Consider the following 18,965-nt stretch of genomic DNA (forward strand, 5'->3'; position numbering starts at 1 on the left):
TATTATCCTATACTATATTATATTATAACACTATATACAGTGTCTGGTTTTTGTACTGTGATGTCCACATCATATCAAATAATATCACTATTTTATATCACCATTATTGCAATATATCACTAAGCATTGCAGCATGGAACCAGCTGGTGCTTGGATCACTGGGAATGGGTCCAGTAGGCCAATGTAATTATCATTATGCATCACTGCCTCTATTGCCTGGAATCTTATCTCATTCAGGCAAATTAAGTAGCTCGATGCGACATCATGACCAAAGATGATGGGCCCTGCTTCATTAACCCAACATTCATTTTGTTCTGAGAAGTGATCTCAATAATAGGTGCCACATCAGCATCATTACATTAATGTAGACAGCACCTCAGGATATGAAGCAAGAGCCACAGTACTGTTCTGACTATCTTGATTGTGATCATTAATATGATGAATAACCTCAAATAAAATCATAATAAAAAAAAATAATCACCAGTTCACCACCGAGCAAATCTGGGGCTGTGGGGGCCCCGGGCAGTCGTCTGTTTCCTTTTTTTTTTTTTTGGAAGTCTGCCGCACTAACATGCCCTTTTTACTTTTTAATACAATGCATTCACTTTGTTTTCAGTCCTGCCCACAGGAAAGTAGTCCAGTGATTCAATGATAAATTAAGTGACTAGTTGTAAAACCCTGAGGCACTTCCAAATCAACTGTAACAAAAGAGCAGCAGGCCTACATAATTACTATATAAATAAAACGTTTTTATAAAATTCTGGAGCAGTCCTTGGTTGAAACCAGATGGATTAAAATAAGTCACCAGAAAAAGGAATATTAGCATGGAGGACAGTCCAATTTTAAATGTATTTAATTGAAATACAGTACTGTAGTATTTAAAAGTATGAGGGGTCTGTTGTGCCCTTAACTGTAGAGAAACAATCTCCCCAAACTCCGCTAGAGGGAGCCACACCCTTTTTGGTAATTCGGAGATTTATACCCCCCCAATTGACCAGTTTTGCTTTTTATGACTGTTTATTATTCACTCGTGGGGAAAAATAACATTTCCAAAGAAATATAGTACTCAGTTGGATTTGTTGTCACACAGTAATCCAAAGTGAACAGTGTCAATGACCCTGACAACACAAAGTGCAAGATCATTCAAGTGCCTGCAGTTATCGTCGACCCAGCTGCTTCTTGAAGGCCTTTAGGGACTTTGCCATCATTGGCGCTACCCCTGTGTTGACAAACATGACAAAAGATTATGCAAGCTGCAATAAAATGAGCAGAGTTCGCTATATGGCCTACAGACTCATTAAAACATCCTTGTTTATATGGGATGACCATGCAATAAAAATACTCAGCTCTTTTGGAGGAGTTGCAACAAACTAACAAAATTCCGTCAAAATACTCATAGGAGCTCACTTGTTTTCTTGCGAGGGTCTTGTGTGCCGCTGCTGCTGCTGCTGCTACTGTTGTTCTTTGCGGATTCATTGCTCAGTCTTGATCTGCTGTCCTGGGACTTGACACTGTGTATAAAACACAAGTTGGCAGAAATTTTGTACTTTTAAGCCAATTTAAAGCATGGCTCCGACCACTAAAGCCTGATAGTTGGCCAAGTCATTTTATGACAGTTTCTGAAAACAAGCACTATGATTCTTTTTATTGTTTTGCTAACAGTGGATTTGCGTCTGAACCAATTATGCTATTATGCTGCATGACAAGAGTTGCTTACAAGAACAAGAAAACCAGTCTCTTAAGCAAACTTGACAGGTTTGAATAATCCAGGGGCGTGTGTATGAAAAATGTGTGGCAAGTGTGTGGTAAGTGCTCACCGACCATTCATTTTAGTACATATATAGTCTACACACTCTGTTCAAATTTGTGGCATAAAGATCAAACCGGATAATTTATAACCTTTTTCTGTTAGAATAACCTATTACATAACAAAATTGGGTTCAAAATTAACCTTCATTGTAACATGTTAAAAGGGAGTCAGCACACACAGGCCACCATTCAAAGGCCTCTGATTAACTGCAAATAAAGTTCTGAAGTTCTCGTAGGTTTTTCCTGACAAACTTCTGGTCTGCTTGGAGCACATAGATTATTTATATCCACTTCCTGTCGAAGCGTAGCACAAGACCTGTTTGTCTCAGCATTTATTCAAATTTTTAACTGATGACCCTTAAATTAGGCACTTTGAGCTCAGACATTACTATCAGTGTCACAAATAATTTAGGAGAGTCAACGCATACCTGCTCCTGGGTTGCTGAGGCTGCTGAACCGCAGTGCCGTGGATTTCTTGTTGGATACGCACGTCTCTCGGTGGCTTAGCAACAGTGTGAATAAATGCCATCTTCACTTGCCGGCCTGAACAGAGACGAGGGAAGTGCAAGTTGAAAAAAAATTCAACTTTGAATATTAATATTGACAAGAATTAAGGATCTGATGAGAAGATTTCGAGTTGTGAATTTTGTGTTATTTTTTTTAAATCTTGTGCACACCTTTAGGTTTCTTGGAATGATCCAAAATGATTTTTTTGGCCAACGACTGGAACTTTCTTTCCCGCTCCTCAGAAAGTCTGATGTACATTTCTTTCCACGACTCGTACTGCTGAAGTTTGGCATCCTTGAAGTCCCTTTGGCAGTGTTTCCCCCACAGGTGGTCTGTCACTCCGATGTACACCTGAAAACACAAACAAAGATTCCACACTCCAACTTGAATGTAAAAATATTCAGTATATTTGAATCATTCACCAAGCAGTCAGGAGGTCTGCTCATCGACGGCCCATTAAATGCCTACTCGCTGTTTATGAGGTCAGAATGTTAAGCTATTGTTCAACCAAAGTAAGTAAGACATTGTAGCTTTTATTTCCTCTTGTGTGACAATAGCAATAAAAGACTGCAGTTAGGAGATTTATGCAGACTACACAGAAGAGGCTTCGGCAGGCGTCTGGTTCCAAGGTCTATTCTAAAATTCTTCTTACCGGATTGCATTCCTCAATACGCAGTAACTGCTCCGGCGTACACCTCTCCAATACCGGCTCAAGGATTTCAAACGGGACTCCGCCAGTTTCATAGAGCACTGACAAAAAGAGAAAGATACAAAAAAGCAACAGAACCTCAAAATATCTATAAAAAAATATGATTAAAATAATAAAAAAAAAATTTAGGCCTCATTCACAGTTAATGTTATTTTGCAGCGTGCGGATACACTGCTGGTACAAGCTCATCATCGTAGGGAGGAAGACAGTTTTGGCTCCAGAATAGACCTGCATTTTTTTATTTAGCCGCTGGCCTGTGAAGAATGTAGAGTCCTCTGGTAGGTCTTCGAAATCAGGCTCCTTCTCAACTTAAAAACAAGCAACCAAAATGTAAGGTTTATATATTAGTTAAGTAGAATGCATCGTTTTTTTGGGACGTGCTATACCTTTCTTCTCGAGGTATTCAAAACTGGAGGCTTTGTCACATTCCGGTAGAAAGGTAGGTATAGGAATGTGAAGATGGTCCTTTGGAGATTCCAGAAACATCTGAAATCCAAGTTGATCAAAGTTTAACCAGTTGTTCAAAAGCAAAATGTTTACTTTTAGTGAAAGACCTTTTTGGGAGAAACAGGAATCCTCGGGGACTCGGTGTGTTTGACAGGAGGCAGCTCCTTTATGACAATATTGATCCTTTTAGATATTTTGTTTCCTCTGGGGCGATCATGCTTCTTTGAGACCTCTTGGTCGTAGTTCAAGTACGATTCAAAAGACATGGATGGCTCCTCCAGTTCACTCTCACTATTTTCTTGCTGTATTTTGGCCTTTTTGTTTGAGGGTTCTGTAACGTCATCATGTTCAGACTCATCTTTCCTTTCTTTCTGCTCTTTCTTCCTTTTCCTGTTTTGGTTGTCTGAGCTACTTGGTGATATGTTCAGTCGAGCATTATTTAAATCAGGGGACTTTTCGGAGGGTTTGTCATGAGATGAGGTTTCCGCACAGTCCCGTTGGGGTTTCTTTGATGGCTTTGACTTGTCTTTCTTTCTTTTCAAAGAAGAGCCCCCACAATCTAAGCCACTTTTGTGTCTCACTTGTGCCAGATGGTAAGACCTAGATTTACAATCTCCATTTTTCTTGTGCTTGGAAACAGAATAATCACATTTGTCCTCGAGAAAAGCATTTTTTAAACTTAAGATCCCATTTCCCAATGTCTTTGGGTCATCTTTGTCACTTGTTTTGCACTTGTCCTTTTTGTTTTTAGGATCATGTATTTTCTCAATATGACATTTTTCAGTCAAATTTTTTAAATCCTTGCAATTATTGTTGAAATCCTCTACTATATGGGCTCCATTTTTTAGGTGATTTTGGTCACTGATGAACAAATTGTCTGATATGTTTCCATCTTCTGGATCACTGCATTTAGGAGACAAATATATATAACATAATACATTTTAAATTGTATTTTGTTCAGTTGGGGGAAAAAAAAAGTCACACACACCTTGTTGACTTCTTGGGGATTAATTTCTTCCAACCTTTGACCAGTGATTTGGCTAATTCTCCAGCTTCTTTGTGCTTGCGAAAGGAATTCACAGTTCTCCCGATTCCAGTTTCCTAATTCGTAAAGAGCAATCACTAATGAATGGACGATGAAATCAAATTCACATCCAAACACTGGCCACTTACAGCAAGAACATCTACTGTGATGTCTAGATGGTTGAGCTTCTGTAAGATCTTGAGAACCTGAAATGAAATTTATAAAGAAGTTGAATGCAACTTAAACATTTAAACCATAAATATTTTGTTAGTGAACACAAATTTTAATCCGACACAAAACCTGACACACCAAATATGGCATTCTGGGTTTGGATTGCTACAGTTGCTGATTGTGCATTCAAAGTTGAAGCTATGTATGGGAATCTTTCACACCCTCTTACTCCCAGCTATAAATGGACAAGCCCTCTGGCCTTTAACATACATTATTTACATTTACACAAAGTGTGCGGCTTTAAGCTAAGCATATTTACATAGTTCAATACCATCTACTTTCAATGTTTCAGTTGTAAAAAGGCCAGGAGATGTGGAGGATGTCACAACTGATAGAAATGGTGGACAACATAAATTAAACCACTGGCAACTGGCGCAGCAATTTTTAGCAGCAAACCACCTCCCATTTACGTAGCCTGACACCACTAGTGAGGCAGCCACATGCATGGCATTGACTCTACTCCTTACTATTCTTTATAGTAGACAATTTCATGCACTAAGAATTTTTTTCTGCATTGGACTAAATTACTTGTATCCATTCAGATGGGTTATTGAGACATTGTTACATTGAGACTGTGTATGTTCAAATTTTAAGACCTTGACGAGTGAGTGGATTTTCACAATTTTGAAATGAAAACCTTGCTTCGCTTTTAGTCTAAGTTAATATAATCATTTATAAATCTAATAAAAAAAATAATGCATAATGGTTACTTGTGGGTGACTGTTTCCAAGCAACCTCGCTAAAAATTATTAATAAAGGTAATGTAAAATAGGTGCACTGCCTTGCCCTTATTAGTGATTTGACATTAAAATGTAAATATTACAAAATTGTGCACATGATAAAACTAGCCAAATGTTTATAATCAACATGGTTTTGAAAAGGAGAGTGAATGCAAGCAAGCTGTATTGTTAATTAATAGCCAAATAAATTTTAAAAAGTCAATTTTTTTACATTTTCACCTGGAGGTACCAATATAGACTTTTATTTTGAAAACTGTTACCATATTTCAAATTAAAAGTTTTCTATGCGCTATTCTCTTATTTTAAATTAATATTGTGTGAACTTATGACTTCCGATTTTTTCTTATCTAATTTAAAATATTATTTTTGTTAATTTTAGAACAGGTGCGTACATGCATGCCAAAAATGCATTCATACGAACTGTTTATCATTCCGTGCTGAGTTAAACGTAATTTCTGGTGCAACAAAATAATTTTTCCAACGTTACACGACGCGATGGCAGCGTAGCCTGGTGACGGAGCGTCACTGAACTCATCACGATGAAGTGCTGATACAGTAATAAATTAATGGTGCGTTTGATGCGGCCTACGTGTAGGAATATAGGAAGAATAAAACGTTCGCTACCGTGGCAGACTGTGGCGAGTCTGATAGCTGAAGTTTGAAGCGTAAGACTCTCTTCACCACGTCCGAGCTTCCTGCCATCCCTGTGCGGCATGTGTGAGCGTGCACACACACCTGACGGACGGGCGACACTAATTATCAGTAACGGAAGCTGCAACGGCCACTTTAGTTTCCTGTGATAAAGTCCTGGTTACAGTCATGTGTGACGTCACGTACGGGGAAGTTGTTATTATGATGTCATTGTAACACTTGATGCACGTGGAATTTGGAATGTTCAATAGTATACACAAACGATATATATTTGACACAAATGGCTTTAATCCATTTTTGTGATCCTTTCTGTACAACTATAAATTACAGCCACTTGATTTATCCTACTTACCAACTGTTGAATGAATGGGGATGATAATTTTTGTTATCTTTTCCACTGAGGGTCAGCAGTAGTCATTTAGTTTGTCACCCTGGTTCCAATTTTTTACAAAGATTAACAACGTCAATTAGTCTATTGTGCAAAATTTCACAAGGAACCCAAAATTGGCAATAACCTTCTATCAACCTTCTCTAAACTAAAACTACTGAATGATTATGCACCACTCCAACCAATGCTCTTCAGGGTTTCAGTGCTTTTTATAAAGTTCATTCAATGTGTCCCACAATGCACCTAAAAAGTTGGACAATGTATCCAATGATGCATTGTGCTGATACAGACAAATGTTATAGGTTATCGTTTGGGGTTTTGGAGGTGGGTACTTTGTGTCTACCCCCTGCAACATGCATTTCACAATGTGTGATTGACATCCACTCCCCGAGAGGAGGAGTTAGTGAGGATTTCTCTTCCAGCGTGGGTGACTGCTGGTCTCTCTCTCCTGCTCCAGTAAGTGGAGGCACAAGTTCCCTTTTCCCCCCCAGCCTCAACTTCATTCTTCAGGTATTTGGAATTTATTTTCAAATGTGTAAAGTTCATGCTTGTCATGTTTAATGTATATTATAACTTGGTGAATGGTGAAATGGTGAAAAACATATTGCTTACCCTTTAATTTCCGCTTCGGTGGTTATACGCCATGCCTGAAGTTGTCGAACCACTTAATTTCTGTATTTTTCTTATAGTGACATACTGACAGCATGCTAGGTGAATTGTGTTAATTAATTGTTCTTAAGCATTTTTTAAAATTGTGCTGACTAAAAAGTAATTCAATACAAGTTACAACTAGTAGTAGTTTCAATTCTATATTAAACCAAAATAGTTTGAGAGCACACAAGGCCCGGCTGCTGATGCCTCAAAGTCTATAAAAGGAACATCAGCGGTGAGCTGTTTCCAGTGTGTGCTATTCCTGGACATACGACTGATAAAATGTGACAGATGCAACGAGGGCTGTTTCAAAAGTGTCAGTCCCCACTAGTGCCTAAAGATACTTTTCCAAGGAGCGACTTGAGTATTTTACCATGTTCTCTTTGAGACTGGGCCAGAGAGATAATGGTCAGAGATAATTTGCTTTTGGTCATTCAAATTTAAAGCATAAATGATGTTTTTTCCAAATGTGACAAGTTGTGTTTATATTTTCAAAAGGTCTGGGTTGTACTCTGCTACCTCAGCCATGGCCCCCAAAAAGAACAAGACGACCAAGAAGAATAAAGGAGACATCAATGAGATGACAATCATGGTTGAGGACAGCCCTGTCAACAAGATCAACGGGCTGAACACACTGTTGGAGGGCGGCAATGGCTTCAGCTGCATTTCAACCGAGGTTACAGATTCTGTGTATGCCCCCAACCTTCTGGAGGGTCTGAGCACCATGAGGAATGACAATTTCCTCTGTGATTTAACGGTTGCCACCAAGTCAAAGTCCTTCGATGTCCATAAGGTCGTCATGGCCTCTTGCAGTGAGTACATACGCAACATCTTGAAAAAGGATTCGACCCTGCAGAAGATCGACTTGAATGATCTCTCACCAGTGGGTCTTGCCACAAGCATCACGTACGCGTACTCTGGAAAGCTCACCTTGTCGCTCTACAGCATCGGCAGCACCATCGCCGCAGCTATGCTCCTTCAGATCGGCACTTTAGTGAAGATGTGCAGTGACTTCCTCATGCAGGAGCTCAGCGTTGAGAACTGCATGTATATTGCCAACATCGCAGATGCCTACGCTCTCAAAGAAACCAAGGCGGCGGCGCAGAAGTACATGCGAGAGAACTTCATTGAGTTCTCAGAGATGGAGCAGTTCCTGAAGCTCACCTACGAGCAGATCAGCGACTTCCTCTCGGATGATTCCCTGCAGCTTCCCTCGGAGGTCACAGCCTTCCAGATCGCCATGAAGTGGTTGGACTTTGATGAGAAGAGGTTAAAGTACGCCGCCGATCTCTTAACTCACATTCGCTTCGGCACCATCTCCGCCCAAGACTTGGTTAACCACATCCAGAGTGTTCCGAGAATGATGCAAGACCATGAGTGTCACCGTCTCCTCGTGGACGCCATGAACTATCACCTGCTGCCATACCAACAGAATATCCTTCAGTCCCGTAGAACCAAGGTGCGCGGCGGCCTCAAGGTGATACTCACGATCGGAGGACGCCCCGCTTTGACGGAGAAATCACTCAGCAAGGACGTCCTCTACAGGGACATGGACAATGTGTGGAATCGGTTGACAGAAATGCCAGCAAAGAGCTTTAATCAGTGCGTGGCAATGATGGATGGCTTCCTATATGTGGCAGGGGGTGAGGACCAGAATGACGCACGGAACCAGGCTAAGCATGCCGTCAGTAACTTCTGCAGGTAAAGAAACAATCTCTTATGTCACCATTTGTCACGAGGGTTTGTTTAGTCTTTGAAAGTATTAACCACCTTGACATTCTTAAGGTATGACCCCCGCTTCAACACCTGGATTCATCTCAACAACATGATTCAACGGCGCACCCACTTCAGTCTCAGCACCTTCAACGGCCTTTTGTTCGCTGTCGGCGGGCGTAACACCGACGGTGTTCAGGCATCGGTGGAGTGCTATGTGCCGTCTTCCAACCAGTGGCAGATGAAAGCCCCCATGGAGGTGCCCCGCTGCTGTCACGCCAGCTCAGTCATTCACGGAAAGATCCTCGTTTCAGGAGGTTACATCAACAATGCTTACTCCAGGGCCGTGTGCTCTTATGACCCATCCACCGACTGCTGGCAAGATAAGAGCAGTCTGAGCTCGCCTCGTGGTTGGCACTGCGCTGCCACGGTAGGAGATCGTGCCTACGTCATCGGTGGCAGTCAGCTCGGGGGTCGTGGGGAGAGGGTGGATGTCCTGCCCGTAGAGTGCTACAACCCTCACACCGGGCAGTGGAGCTACTGCGCTCCTCTTCACACCGGCGTAAGCACGGCCGGCGTTGCCGTTTTGAACAGCAACGTATATGTCCTTGGGGGTTGGAATGAGGGTGAGAAGAAGTACAAGAAGTGCATTCAGGTGTACAACGCTGACATCAATGAATGGACCGAGGACGACGAGTTGCCAGAAGCTACGGTTGGCATTTCGTGCTGCGTCGTCAACATCCCCACTCGAAAAACAACACGAGAGTCTAGAGCCAGCTCAGTTTCATCTGCGCCAGTCAGTATATAAGCGGTAAAATCCTTACAACAATGTAGTTTACATGCTTCCTGGCCTCAGGTTGTCTGTTATGTAAGCCTTGGATCTCATAACTCCCTGTGGTGAGCACTTGAAAGGTTTTTAATGGAGTCTTTAAAGTTAATAAAGGAGCAAATGAAGTGTTAACTGAGACATTTAAAGTTACAATTTGGCGGCTGGATGGATGGTTATATTTGGTATCATTAGGTATTCATTACGTTTATGATGCAGACAAACTGGTCATAGCGATATCCATCGCAATAGTTTGCTTTTTATTAGGCAGTTATTTTTTCAAAGGGGCCAATACAGATATTCGCATTTAATTTGCCTTCATTCTGTCACATATAAAGAATCTTTCACTGAAATTAAAGTTACAATGTGAAGAAATTTGTTTGTCTCTATTTACCCAACACCATGACAATCATACTGTACATGTGTTCACATCGCTAATATTTATTTCAAAAGAAAGTTTAGGGGGACTTCTACTGTGACTTTCAGATACTTGAACAGCATAAGTAGTTGGTATTAATGTTGGAATAACGCCTACCAGGCGTAGGTGTTTGCGATGGAGTGTTTTAGGCAATTTCACAAACACTAACTAGTGGGGGGGGGCGGGGGGAGACCAGGCTCTCCTGGCAAATGTTGTAAGGATGAGGAATGAATGTCTTGAGGAAAATGTAAAAAGTATATCTGTGTATTGTAACTGGAGACAAATATTTCTGCCTGAGCTGTCTTGGGAGTTTTAAATATTTCCCTCATTGCTCATGATATATATGTTTTTGTTTTTAAATTAAAGAAGTTCACAGAACTGTTGTCTTCATTTATTAAAACGGATATTTATTTAAACTGCATTCTTATTACTGGGATTATCTACAAGTAGTTCCATCTCCCCAACATTTCTGTTATGTTTTGGATCATAATCGACTGAGATCAAATTTTCAATGTCACAGTTTTTTTGTCAAATATAAATACGTAAACCCATCTGAGACATTTTTGAGTGTTACTGGTAGCTGCAAACTATCTCAACTGGCCTCCAGCCACAGGTACACTACACCCAGGACTGGTTCTCAATCATGTGGAGGCATCAGAAATGCAGTTTTGCATGTTTGCAAACTTGCGATTGCTTTGACGCATTTATGCAAAAGATTATTCATAATTCTCTGCTCTTTCAAACATTATGTCATGCTGATCAAAATACATAACAATGATTCTCTTTTGAATTGTCTAAAACCCCCTCAATATTTTGGCGTTCATCTTATAGTGTAAATCTTGACATATAAAATTAACCAGTTTTCTGAAAAACATCTTATGTTTGAGGATATTTGAGTCATCAGTCTTATCTTAAGAGCTTTACCTGAGCTTGCTTATTTTTAAGCCCCACCCCTTCCTCTAGAGTAAGCATTACTAATCATTTTCTCATGCTCTTTTCTATTTTCGATAAGCATCAGCTAAGATTTTTCTTGAACATTTGTGTGATACATTTTTGGGGTATTTTTACAAGAGTTCCTCCGAGCTTTGTTTTCAGAATGTCATGGCACGCTGAAACAAATGCTCTTGGGTCAGGGGATGTAAGCTATATGGCACTGTATATGAGACCCTGGTCTAGTTCCTAAGTGCGTATGATTTGTTGACATGAAACTAAACCAGCTTTGCTTTATCCAGCTTCATTGAACAAGAAGTATATGTGCATATAAAAAGGAGTGTAATACTTACCAAAGTTGAGCAAAAAACAAAAGTATGTAGTAACAACAGTATGTTCTATTATTTATGAAACTATTTTCCATGCTGCCTCTTAATCCTATCTCAGATGACTTTGGGTGGGAAGCTGGGTACAAACTGCATTGGTTGCCACCTAATTGCAGGGCAATTCATTCTGTTATTAAATAAACCACAGTGGTATTTGGGTCAGATGTTTTCTCAGCACTTTACAGGTACAATATGCCTCTGAATATTTGCTGTGTCATGCTTTGTTTGCTTTGTCTTCCAGAGAGATTACAACAATAAGGGCAAGGTTCCTAAGGGGGGAAAAATAATAATATTTACTTTATTATTAAACATAGATTATCTTTCTAACACTGAAGAAACAAACCTCAAAATGTAAAAAAAATCGTACTTTTTTTTAAAAGCAAAGCTCTTAATAGACATTTAGGACTCAGTTTAATATTCGTTTTTAATCAATATCCTGAGACATTTCCAGTCTATAATAACAGTATAGTAATAGTATAATAATAGCTACTATTATGTTATTTTTACCATGATCATTTATTTATTTGACTTTTATTTGTATTACTTTTCAATATTTTTTCGAGGGTAGCTTTTTGAATAAATGCTGAGTCATAGTGACGCCATGCAAGAGAGAGGGGGCGTCCGTTAAGTACGACACTGTTGAAGTGGGTTGGTTCCGTAACAACGGCAAAATTGGTTCAACCCACAAGGCATATGTAAGTGCATATTTAAAAACGAGCAGGCAAGTGAGAGTTAGGCACAAAGTGCTTTCGCCGAGCATCGTTGCATCTACAGCGTTTCTTTTGGCTAAGGAGATACTAGCAAGTAATGAGCAAGAGCCATTTTTTGCCTCTTCTGGGGGACCATTTTTAAGTCCAAAAGAGAGTAATCTAATTGAATAACACTGTCCCGAAGAGTAAATTAAGGATCATCCCACCGGTTGCGTTTTCAAGTGTGCAACTCTATGCCAGCTGTCCACAAGTTAGACTGACCAAGCTAGCTAGCACTCGGACTGAGTTAGCAGAAGAAGGCAATCGGCCGTCGTCTCACCCTGACCGAGTGTCTGCGAGATGGGCTTACTGACTCAAGGATCTCCGCTGAACTGGGAAAATACCAAGAAGTATGCGGATCACATCCGAGCACACGGCATAATTCAATTTCTCAGCATTTACAACAATTTAAAGGACCGACACAAGGATGTACTCAAATGGGGCGATGAGGTAAACTCTTTCTTTCATTTAGAGAACCAGATAGACTACTGTTGATTTGGCTTCATTGTTTTGGGGACGTATTTTACTGACGCACTGACAAGTCAAGATTTAAATATTAAGCCATGTGAGCAAAGCTATTAAAACTAACGGTGCGCACAAATCAATAAAAGTATGCAATCTGTCGTTGTCGTCACTAACTTTGATCCATCATGTGGAATGTGATTTCAAACAATGTGGAATGCTGTTGTTATAGATGAAGCCCTTTTTGAGACAGAGGGATTACAAGTGGAGCTTGTTCAAAAGTCAAGGAAATGCACACACACTCATGAGTTATCATAGTTGGACTGGTGGAGCAAAACATATAAATGTATTGTCATGCAGGATTGCCCAGAATTTTCTGATTAATTTTTATTATTTGTAGGTGGAGTACATGTTGGTGGAACTGGATGACAAGAGTGAAAAGGTTCGACTGGTGTTGAATAGCGGTGACGTTTTAGATACCCTCCAAGGCCAAGGTGAAAAGATCAATCCCAAGTAAGTGAAGCAAAAGGAAACTTTTGCCTAAGACTGCTTGTGTTTCTCACTCCATAGATTGTTTGGCCATTTAGCTTTATAAGATTGAAATATTTTAATTGTTTTCTTACAGCGTGCATGTATGAGACTTTACACTTAATCAAAAGGGTAAATTAGGTTTTTACACTTGTTTTTGTGGAGATGCACAACCGTAGTAGCTCCTTAACTAGGCTCACTGATATCACGCATGAAGGTTTAAACACAAAGTTGTCTAAATTTTAAGGTATAGTTCTCCAGTGTGAGGTGGACTTTAGACTGTCTACTATAGTTTGTAAAATCTCTTGTGCTGTAATTACATATTTATTGTCATGAAACATGTGTAACACTAGCATTGTCACATATTTACATTCTTAGCTAATTGTCATCACACCCTAGTGTTCGTACCATTCAAGGTCCAATGCACAAACTTGTGAAAAGTAAACAGAATGCAGGTTTGAGCAGTTTGAACTTGCAGAATGTGGCTGACAGCTATGCTCATTCAGGAATGAGACATGCAAAACTGTTCAACCCTGCTCATTCTTCCGGTTTCAGTGGGAGGATCTCACTGTCCTCTGTGTTGACCTCAATAGTCTTGTTCTTCGCCTTAACTTCTATTCTCTAGATTTCAGTGTGGGGATTTTTTTCTGTAATCATAACTGCTTGCAGATGTGCGTGATATGACGTGCTCCAGATGCATCACTTCCAGTCGCCAGGCTTCACCTTCCTCCTTATTGTAAAGCCCAACATACCTCACGCTTGACATATGCTGCCCTTTTTGTGTGCGGCAACGTGTTAGTTATGTGAATGACAAAATACGCTTTGGATTTCTAATGTGGATGTTGAAAACTGATGTTTTAAAATCATCTTACAATCTATAAAGCTCTAAAATAAATACATATTTTCTTTAATATATTTTCAATACAACCCCACCAGATGACATTCCCTCAATACGGCACTTTATTTTAGTCACATGCGTGACAAGCATACAGATCTAATCCGCATGCAAAAATAGATTCTACAGTCATACAGACGAGGTGATGGCTATTGCTTGCTTAAGTACACCTCAACTAAAACGTCCTCAGGTATTGAATAGCATCTCTCCAATAACGTTTCTTTACTTTGGTTTGTTGTGCAATTCCTCAAGGTAAATCCTTTTGCTTGGAACTAGTGCTGCATCATTTGAACGGTTAAGCAATTCACTAAAAATGTAAGGAGATAATGTTCTCATGCTGAATAGACATCCACTTGGCAGGCAGTCCCCGGCCTTCCTTTGCAATGTTTCAGGCACAATTCCAACCTGAATTTACAATACTTAGTTTCCATAGGAAGGCCACGCAATAGAGTTTGTGCAAGCTTCCTTGTGCTGTGCTTGCCACATTGTTCAAAATCTGTGCTGCCATCTTTAATTAAGTGAAACCTTGGTGGCAATGAAAACGGTACAACAACTACCAAAATGATATATTTGTGTGTGTCTTTTCTTCCTTTGTGCAGCCACCCCACGCTTTGGAGACCAGAGTATGGCAGCTACATGATAGAAGGAACTCCGGGGCAGCCATACGGTGGCACCATGTCCGAGTTTAACACGGTCGAGAGCAACATGAGGAAGAGACGACAAGAGGCCTCTTCTGTCCTCAACCAAAATGAAATACTATGCACAATCACCTCATTCCCAAGGTGCAAACATACAAGATAGGGATATTTCACCACTAGTATTTTTAACAAAAAATCCCCCCCCCCCAAAAAACAATGACGGATCATTTTAAGTTAAAACCCATATATTCCAATATAAGAATTTTCTTCTCGCCCACCCCTAATAGCAGCAACATATAGTCGAAAACGCAACACACAAAAAACATTCCAATGCCGACTATATTTCTTGCATCCATACATTTGTCATTGTTTATTAGGCTCGGTTGCCCTGGTTTCACGCAGCCTGAATACCCGCCTACGCCTGTTGAGAGTGGAGTGTCAAAGTCACTCTTTTTCCCTGATGAAGCGATTAACACACACCCAAGATTCAGGTAGGTACCAACTAAAGTAATACTTTGTACTACCGTACTTTAGCTTACTAATGAGGAAATACATTTGTGATGTCATGATACTACAAATGTTGAAATGGTTTTTTTTTTTTTGCTTGGCAGTTGTGGATGACTGTTTGTGTGGCCTTACCTTTTCAGCACCCTCACCAGGAACATACGTCACAGGCGAGGAGAGAAAGTCATAATCAATGTACCAAGTAAGTCTCAATGATGTTCTCATGAATTCCTTTTGATCCCAATGGTAAAGCCAACAAAATTGCGTTTTAGTATTCAAAGACAAGTGCACGCCGTCTCCTTTTGTGGAGGACTTACTCGGCGATGACGGGGAGTCGGCAAGGGCGGCACTGCCTGACCACATCTACATGGACGCCATGGGCTTCGGGATGGGCAATTGCTGTCTGCAGGTAGGCGAATGGCCGTATCATTCAAAGATAAAATGCCACAATCTGGTCTGGAATCGCCGGCTTTAATCCTGCCATGAACAAACTTTAAATTGGTTTATTACATTACAGGTTACCTTCCAAGCTTGCAGCATCGATGAGGCGAGATATCTTTATGACCAACTAGCGACATTCTGCCCAATAGTGGTGAGTAGATAAAGCATGTGCCAGATACTTGTGTTTGTGCTTCTTTGTCGCTCACCTTGATCTTAACAATAATGTACGTAACTTTTATGACTTGAGATTATTAGAGGATGGTGTGTAATTTAATATAGCAATAAAATGTGGTAAATGTACAATTGTAATAAACTAGATAATATATCAGAGCAACATGGATTGGTGATTGGTGCACAAAATTAATGTTAGAATTTTGAGTTTGTAACGATGTCATTTCAACAACTATTTATCATTTTGTTTAAAAATTGGATTTCATAACTAACAATATTTTTAGATTTTTTTCGATTTGGATAGATTTGATTACCACGAGATTTCCTATGCACGCTATGAGGCTTTAAACTAAGTTTTAACATTTGAGACCAACAAATCATACGACTCAAACATTGCATTGTCCTGTCGCTTTAACCAAATATCCCCACAGGGATCAACAATGCATTGCAGCTCTAATGATTTAAACGCTGCCCGTGCTATTATGACTGTGTGCATGCAGATGGCGCTGAGCGCGGCCTCCCCCTTCTACAGAGGCCACGTGTCAGACATCGATTGTCGCTGGGGGGTTATTTCTGCCTCAGTGGATGACAGGACACAGGAAGAACGTGGACTCAAGGTGAGCCACACAGACAACTTTTTCATTATGAATGGTTCCATTGTTCACAGTTACAGCTAATGCGGGAGACGTTATCAGTTGTATGACTGCTTGTTTTTACATTACAGCCTTTAAAAGACAACAAATATAGAATCTTCAAGTCAAGATACGACTCCATCGACAGCTACTTGTCTAAATGCGGCGACAAGTATAACGACATTGACTTAACGATAGATGAGGACATCTACAAGCAGCTGCTGGGTGCAGGTATGAAATGTACACATGTGGAGTCAACTGTAGTCTTGATTTAAAATGTACTCCACGTGGCAAAACTCCTTGTAGGAATCGATAAGTTGCTGGCCCAGCACATTGCTCATCTTTTTATCCGAGATCCGCTGTGCGTCTACGAGGAGAAATTGAACCAGGATGACGAAAATGAGTCGGACCACTTTGAGGTGAGGCTTTAGTCCCTGCGTGGAAATGAGCACTTGTGTTCCGTTGTACATGAGATGTCAACTCTTCTTGGTGATATTTGACAGAACCTCCAGTCCACCAACTGGCAGACAATGAGGTTCAAACCACCACCTCCCAACTCTGACATTGGCTGGAGAGTTGAGTTCCGCCCAATGGAGGTAAGTCGTGCAGCTTCAGGTCTGATCTGTTTGAAATGAAAATCACAGAGATTTTATTTCTCTTCTCAGGTGCAGCTGACCGATTTTGAGAATGCTGCCTACGTTGTCTTTGTCGTCCTGCTCACCAGAGTCATCTTGTCCTACAAACTGGACTTCCTCATCCCCTTATCCAAGGTGAAGAGATGTTTTAGTTGACTAAGTGCATTGAAGTTTTGCTCGCTCTTTATTTGTCCTCTCATGCAGACTTTTCTATCACCAGGTGGACGAAAACCTGAAAGTGGCACAGAAGAGGAACGCTGTGCAGGAGGGAATGTTCTACTTCCGAAAGGACATCTTCAAAGGTGACCAGCAAGGAGAGTGTGACATTTGAGGTGTGTTCAGTCTGGCGCGGTCGCACAACAACACATTTGTCTTCAAACAGGATGTAACCCAGGCCTGGATGGCACCTCCTCGGCGCAAAACGGCTTGGAGATGGACGGAGCTAACGAGTATGTGCTCATGAGCATCAACACTATCATCAATGGAAAAGTAAGGGTTTTCTCCCACACACGTTTGGGGGCGGGGCATCAATTTCCAGCACTTGGTGCCTATCCAATGGCACACACCGTATATTGGGGTGCTCAAATAACTGTTGTTGTAGCATCCTGTGATTGTTGCTTTATTTTGGAATTACTAGGAGGGAGTTTTTCAAGGGCTCATCCCCATCCTCAATTGCTATCTGGAGAACATGGAGGTTGACGTGGAGACCAGGTGCACCATTTTGAATTACCTGAAGCTTATCAAGAAGCGCGCCTCAGGTAAATTTTGCTGAACCACAAGTTTAACACCGGTCCACCAAGTTTTGATATTTTCAATCACAGATGCAATTAAACTTTTCAAGATGACAGATTATTTTTTTTTGGGAATCTGCTACATAAATACATTTTGCAACTGATAACGCCAGTATAAGACTACAAGCTTCACTCTCGATTTTGCTGTCCAGGCGAGCTGATGACGATGGCCAAGTGGATGAGGGAGTTTGTGGCCAAGCATCCCGAGTACAAGCAGGACAGCGTCATCAGTGACAAGATCAACTATGACCTCTTCGTGAGGTGCAACAGAATTGCCAGGGGCCAAGAACAATGCCCGGAGCTCATTGGGAAGCCTGTCAACAAGGTCAAGTGAGAAGCTTCCCCTGCTGTGGCAACATCCTTTAGACAACGACCAAATTATGTGGCTCATGTTGAAATCGGTCAGCTTTTTGAAACACTATGATGAAGTACTGATTTTAAAAACAAAACTGAATCAAAGCAATCTATGTACTGTACATAAACTGGATCAGATTTGTATGAATGAACACTATTTTAATAGGTTTAAGACGTGGTTAAGGTTATGTCATAGAAATGACGTATTTATTTTTCTCTGGAAATCCCTTGAGTAATGATTTAAATGCAGCAAGGAGTTGTACTCTCTACTGTTAATACTGTACTGGTGCAACATTAACACAGCGTGCTGTGTGTTTGTGTCACTACATCTGTGTGAGCTTTCTTTTACTTTGGGGACAAGCTTCGTTTGATTCTACCAAAATGTCCTGTCTTTACTCTGAAATGTAGCTGCAGACATTCAAGTGGAGGCCGTGTACATGTTGCTGCTTCAAATAAATCTGTATGAAACATCTACATGTTTTTGTTTTAGAGAGATTCAGTTTTCTTCACAGTAACAACCTGAGTGCCATTATGTAATTTGAGTGACTGTTATGATAAACGTTTGGAAAAGAAGCATTACAGTACATGTCATTTAAATAGTTTGATATAATATGTCAAGCACAGGAGGAGGGGGGGGCACATTTTTTTCCCCTTTTGCATGAACCCCCTCAAAAGCCACAATTATAGTAACAATAAACATAATTGGGATGAATCCTAAAACTGGACTAATGGACA

The 18,965-nt window shown here is 40.5% G+C and overlaps 3 protein-coding genes across 3 annotated transcripts; 2 read left to right on the plus strand and 1 right to left on the minus strand.

Annotated features, from left to right (window-relative positions):
* Positions 1 to 837: 837 nt before the first annotated feature.
* Positions 838 to 6,253, minus strand: eloal (elongin A, like). Its single transcript, XM_088385267.1, has 11 exons — positions 6,092 to 6,253; positions 4,646 to 4,702; positions 4,461 to 4,573; positions 3,580 to 4,375; positions 3,412 to 3,511; positions 3,166 to 3,333; positions 2,969 to 3,066; positions 2,487 to 2,667; positions 2,238 to 2,352; positions 1,408 to 1,511; positions 838 to 1,219 (listed from the first exon to the last, which is right to left on the minus strand). Exons 1-11 carry the CDS (start codon positions 6,167 to 6,169, stop codon positions 1,158 to 1,160), a joined length of 1,872 nt encoding a protein of 623 aa, XP_088241393.1. The 5' UTR covers positions 6,170 to 6,253; the 3' UTR covers positions 838 to 1,157.
* On the plus strand, positions 4,115 to 10,492 carry klhl31 (kelch-like family member 31). Its single transcript, XM_088385266.1, has 3 exons — positions 4,115 to 7,016; positions 7,656 to 8,858; positions 8,943 to 10,492. Exons 2-3 carry the CDS (start codon positions 7,684 to 7,686, stop codon positions 9,676 to 9,678), a joined length of 1,911 nt encoding a protein of 636 aa, XP_088241392.1. The 5' UTR covers positions 4,115 to 7,016; positions 7,656 to 7,683; the 3' UTR covers positions 9,679 to 10,492.
* A 1,569-nt stretch (positions 10,493 to 12,061) lies between these two features.
* Positions 12,062 to 18,704, plus strand: gclc (glutamate-cysteine ligase, catalytic subunit). The gene is made up of 16 exons (XM_088385453.1): positions 12,062 to 12,629; positions 13,042 to 13,154; positions 14,664 to 14,846; positions 15,080 to 15,193; positions 15,350 to 15,408; positions 15,479 to 15,615; positions 15,724 to 15,798; positions 16,319 to 16,435; positions 16,543 to 16,681; positions 16,757 to 16,869; positions 16,954 to 17,046; positions 17,116 to 17,220; positions 17,306 to 17,387; positions 17,468 to 17,574; positions 17,723 to 17,843; positions 18,029 to 18,704. Exons 1-16 carry the CDS (start codon positions 12,480 to 12,482, stop codon positions 18,208 to 18,210), a joined length of 1,890 nt encoding a protein of 629 aa, XP_088241579.1. The 5' UTR covers positions 12,062 to 12,479; the 3' UTR covers positions 18,211 to 18,704.
* The last annotated feature ends 261 nt before the right edge of the window (positions 18,705 to 18,965 follow it).

This window comes from Syngnathus floridae, chromosome 9 (assembly GCF_059516105.1).
Source record: "Syngnathus floridae isolate MCC-2025c chromosome 9, RoL_Sflo_1.0, whole genome shotgun sequence".
In the NCBI taxonomy this organism is placed as follows: domain Eukaryota; kingdom Metazoa; phylum Chordata; class Actinopteri; order Syngnathiformes; family Syngnathidae; genus Syngnathus; species Syngnathus floridae.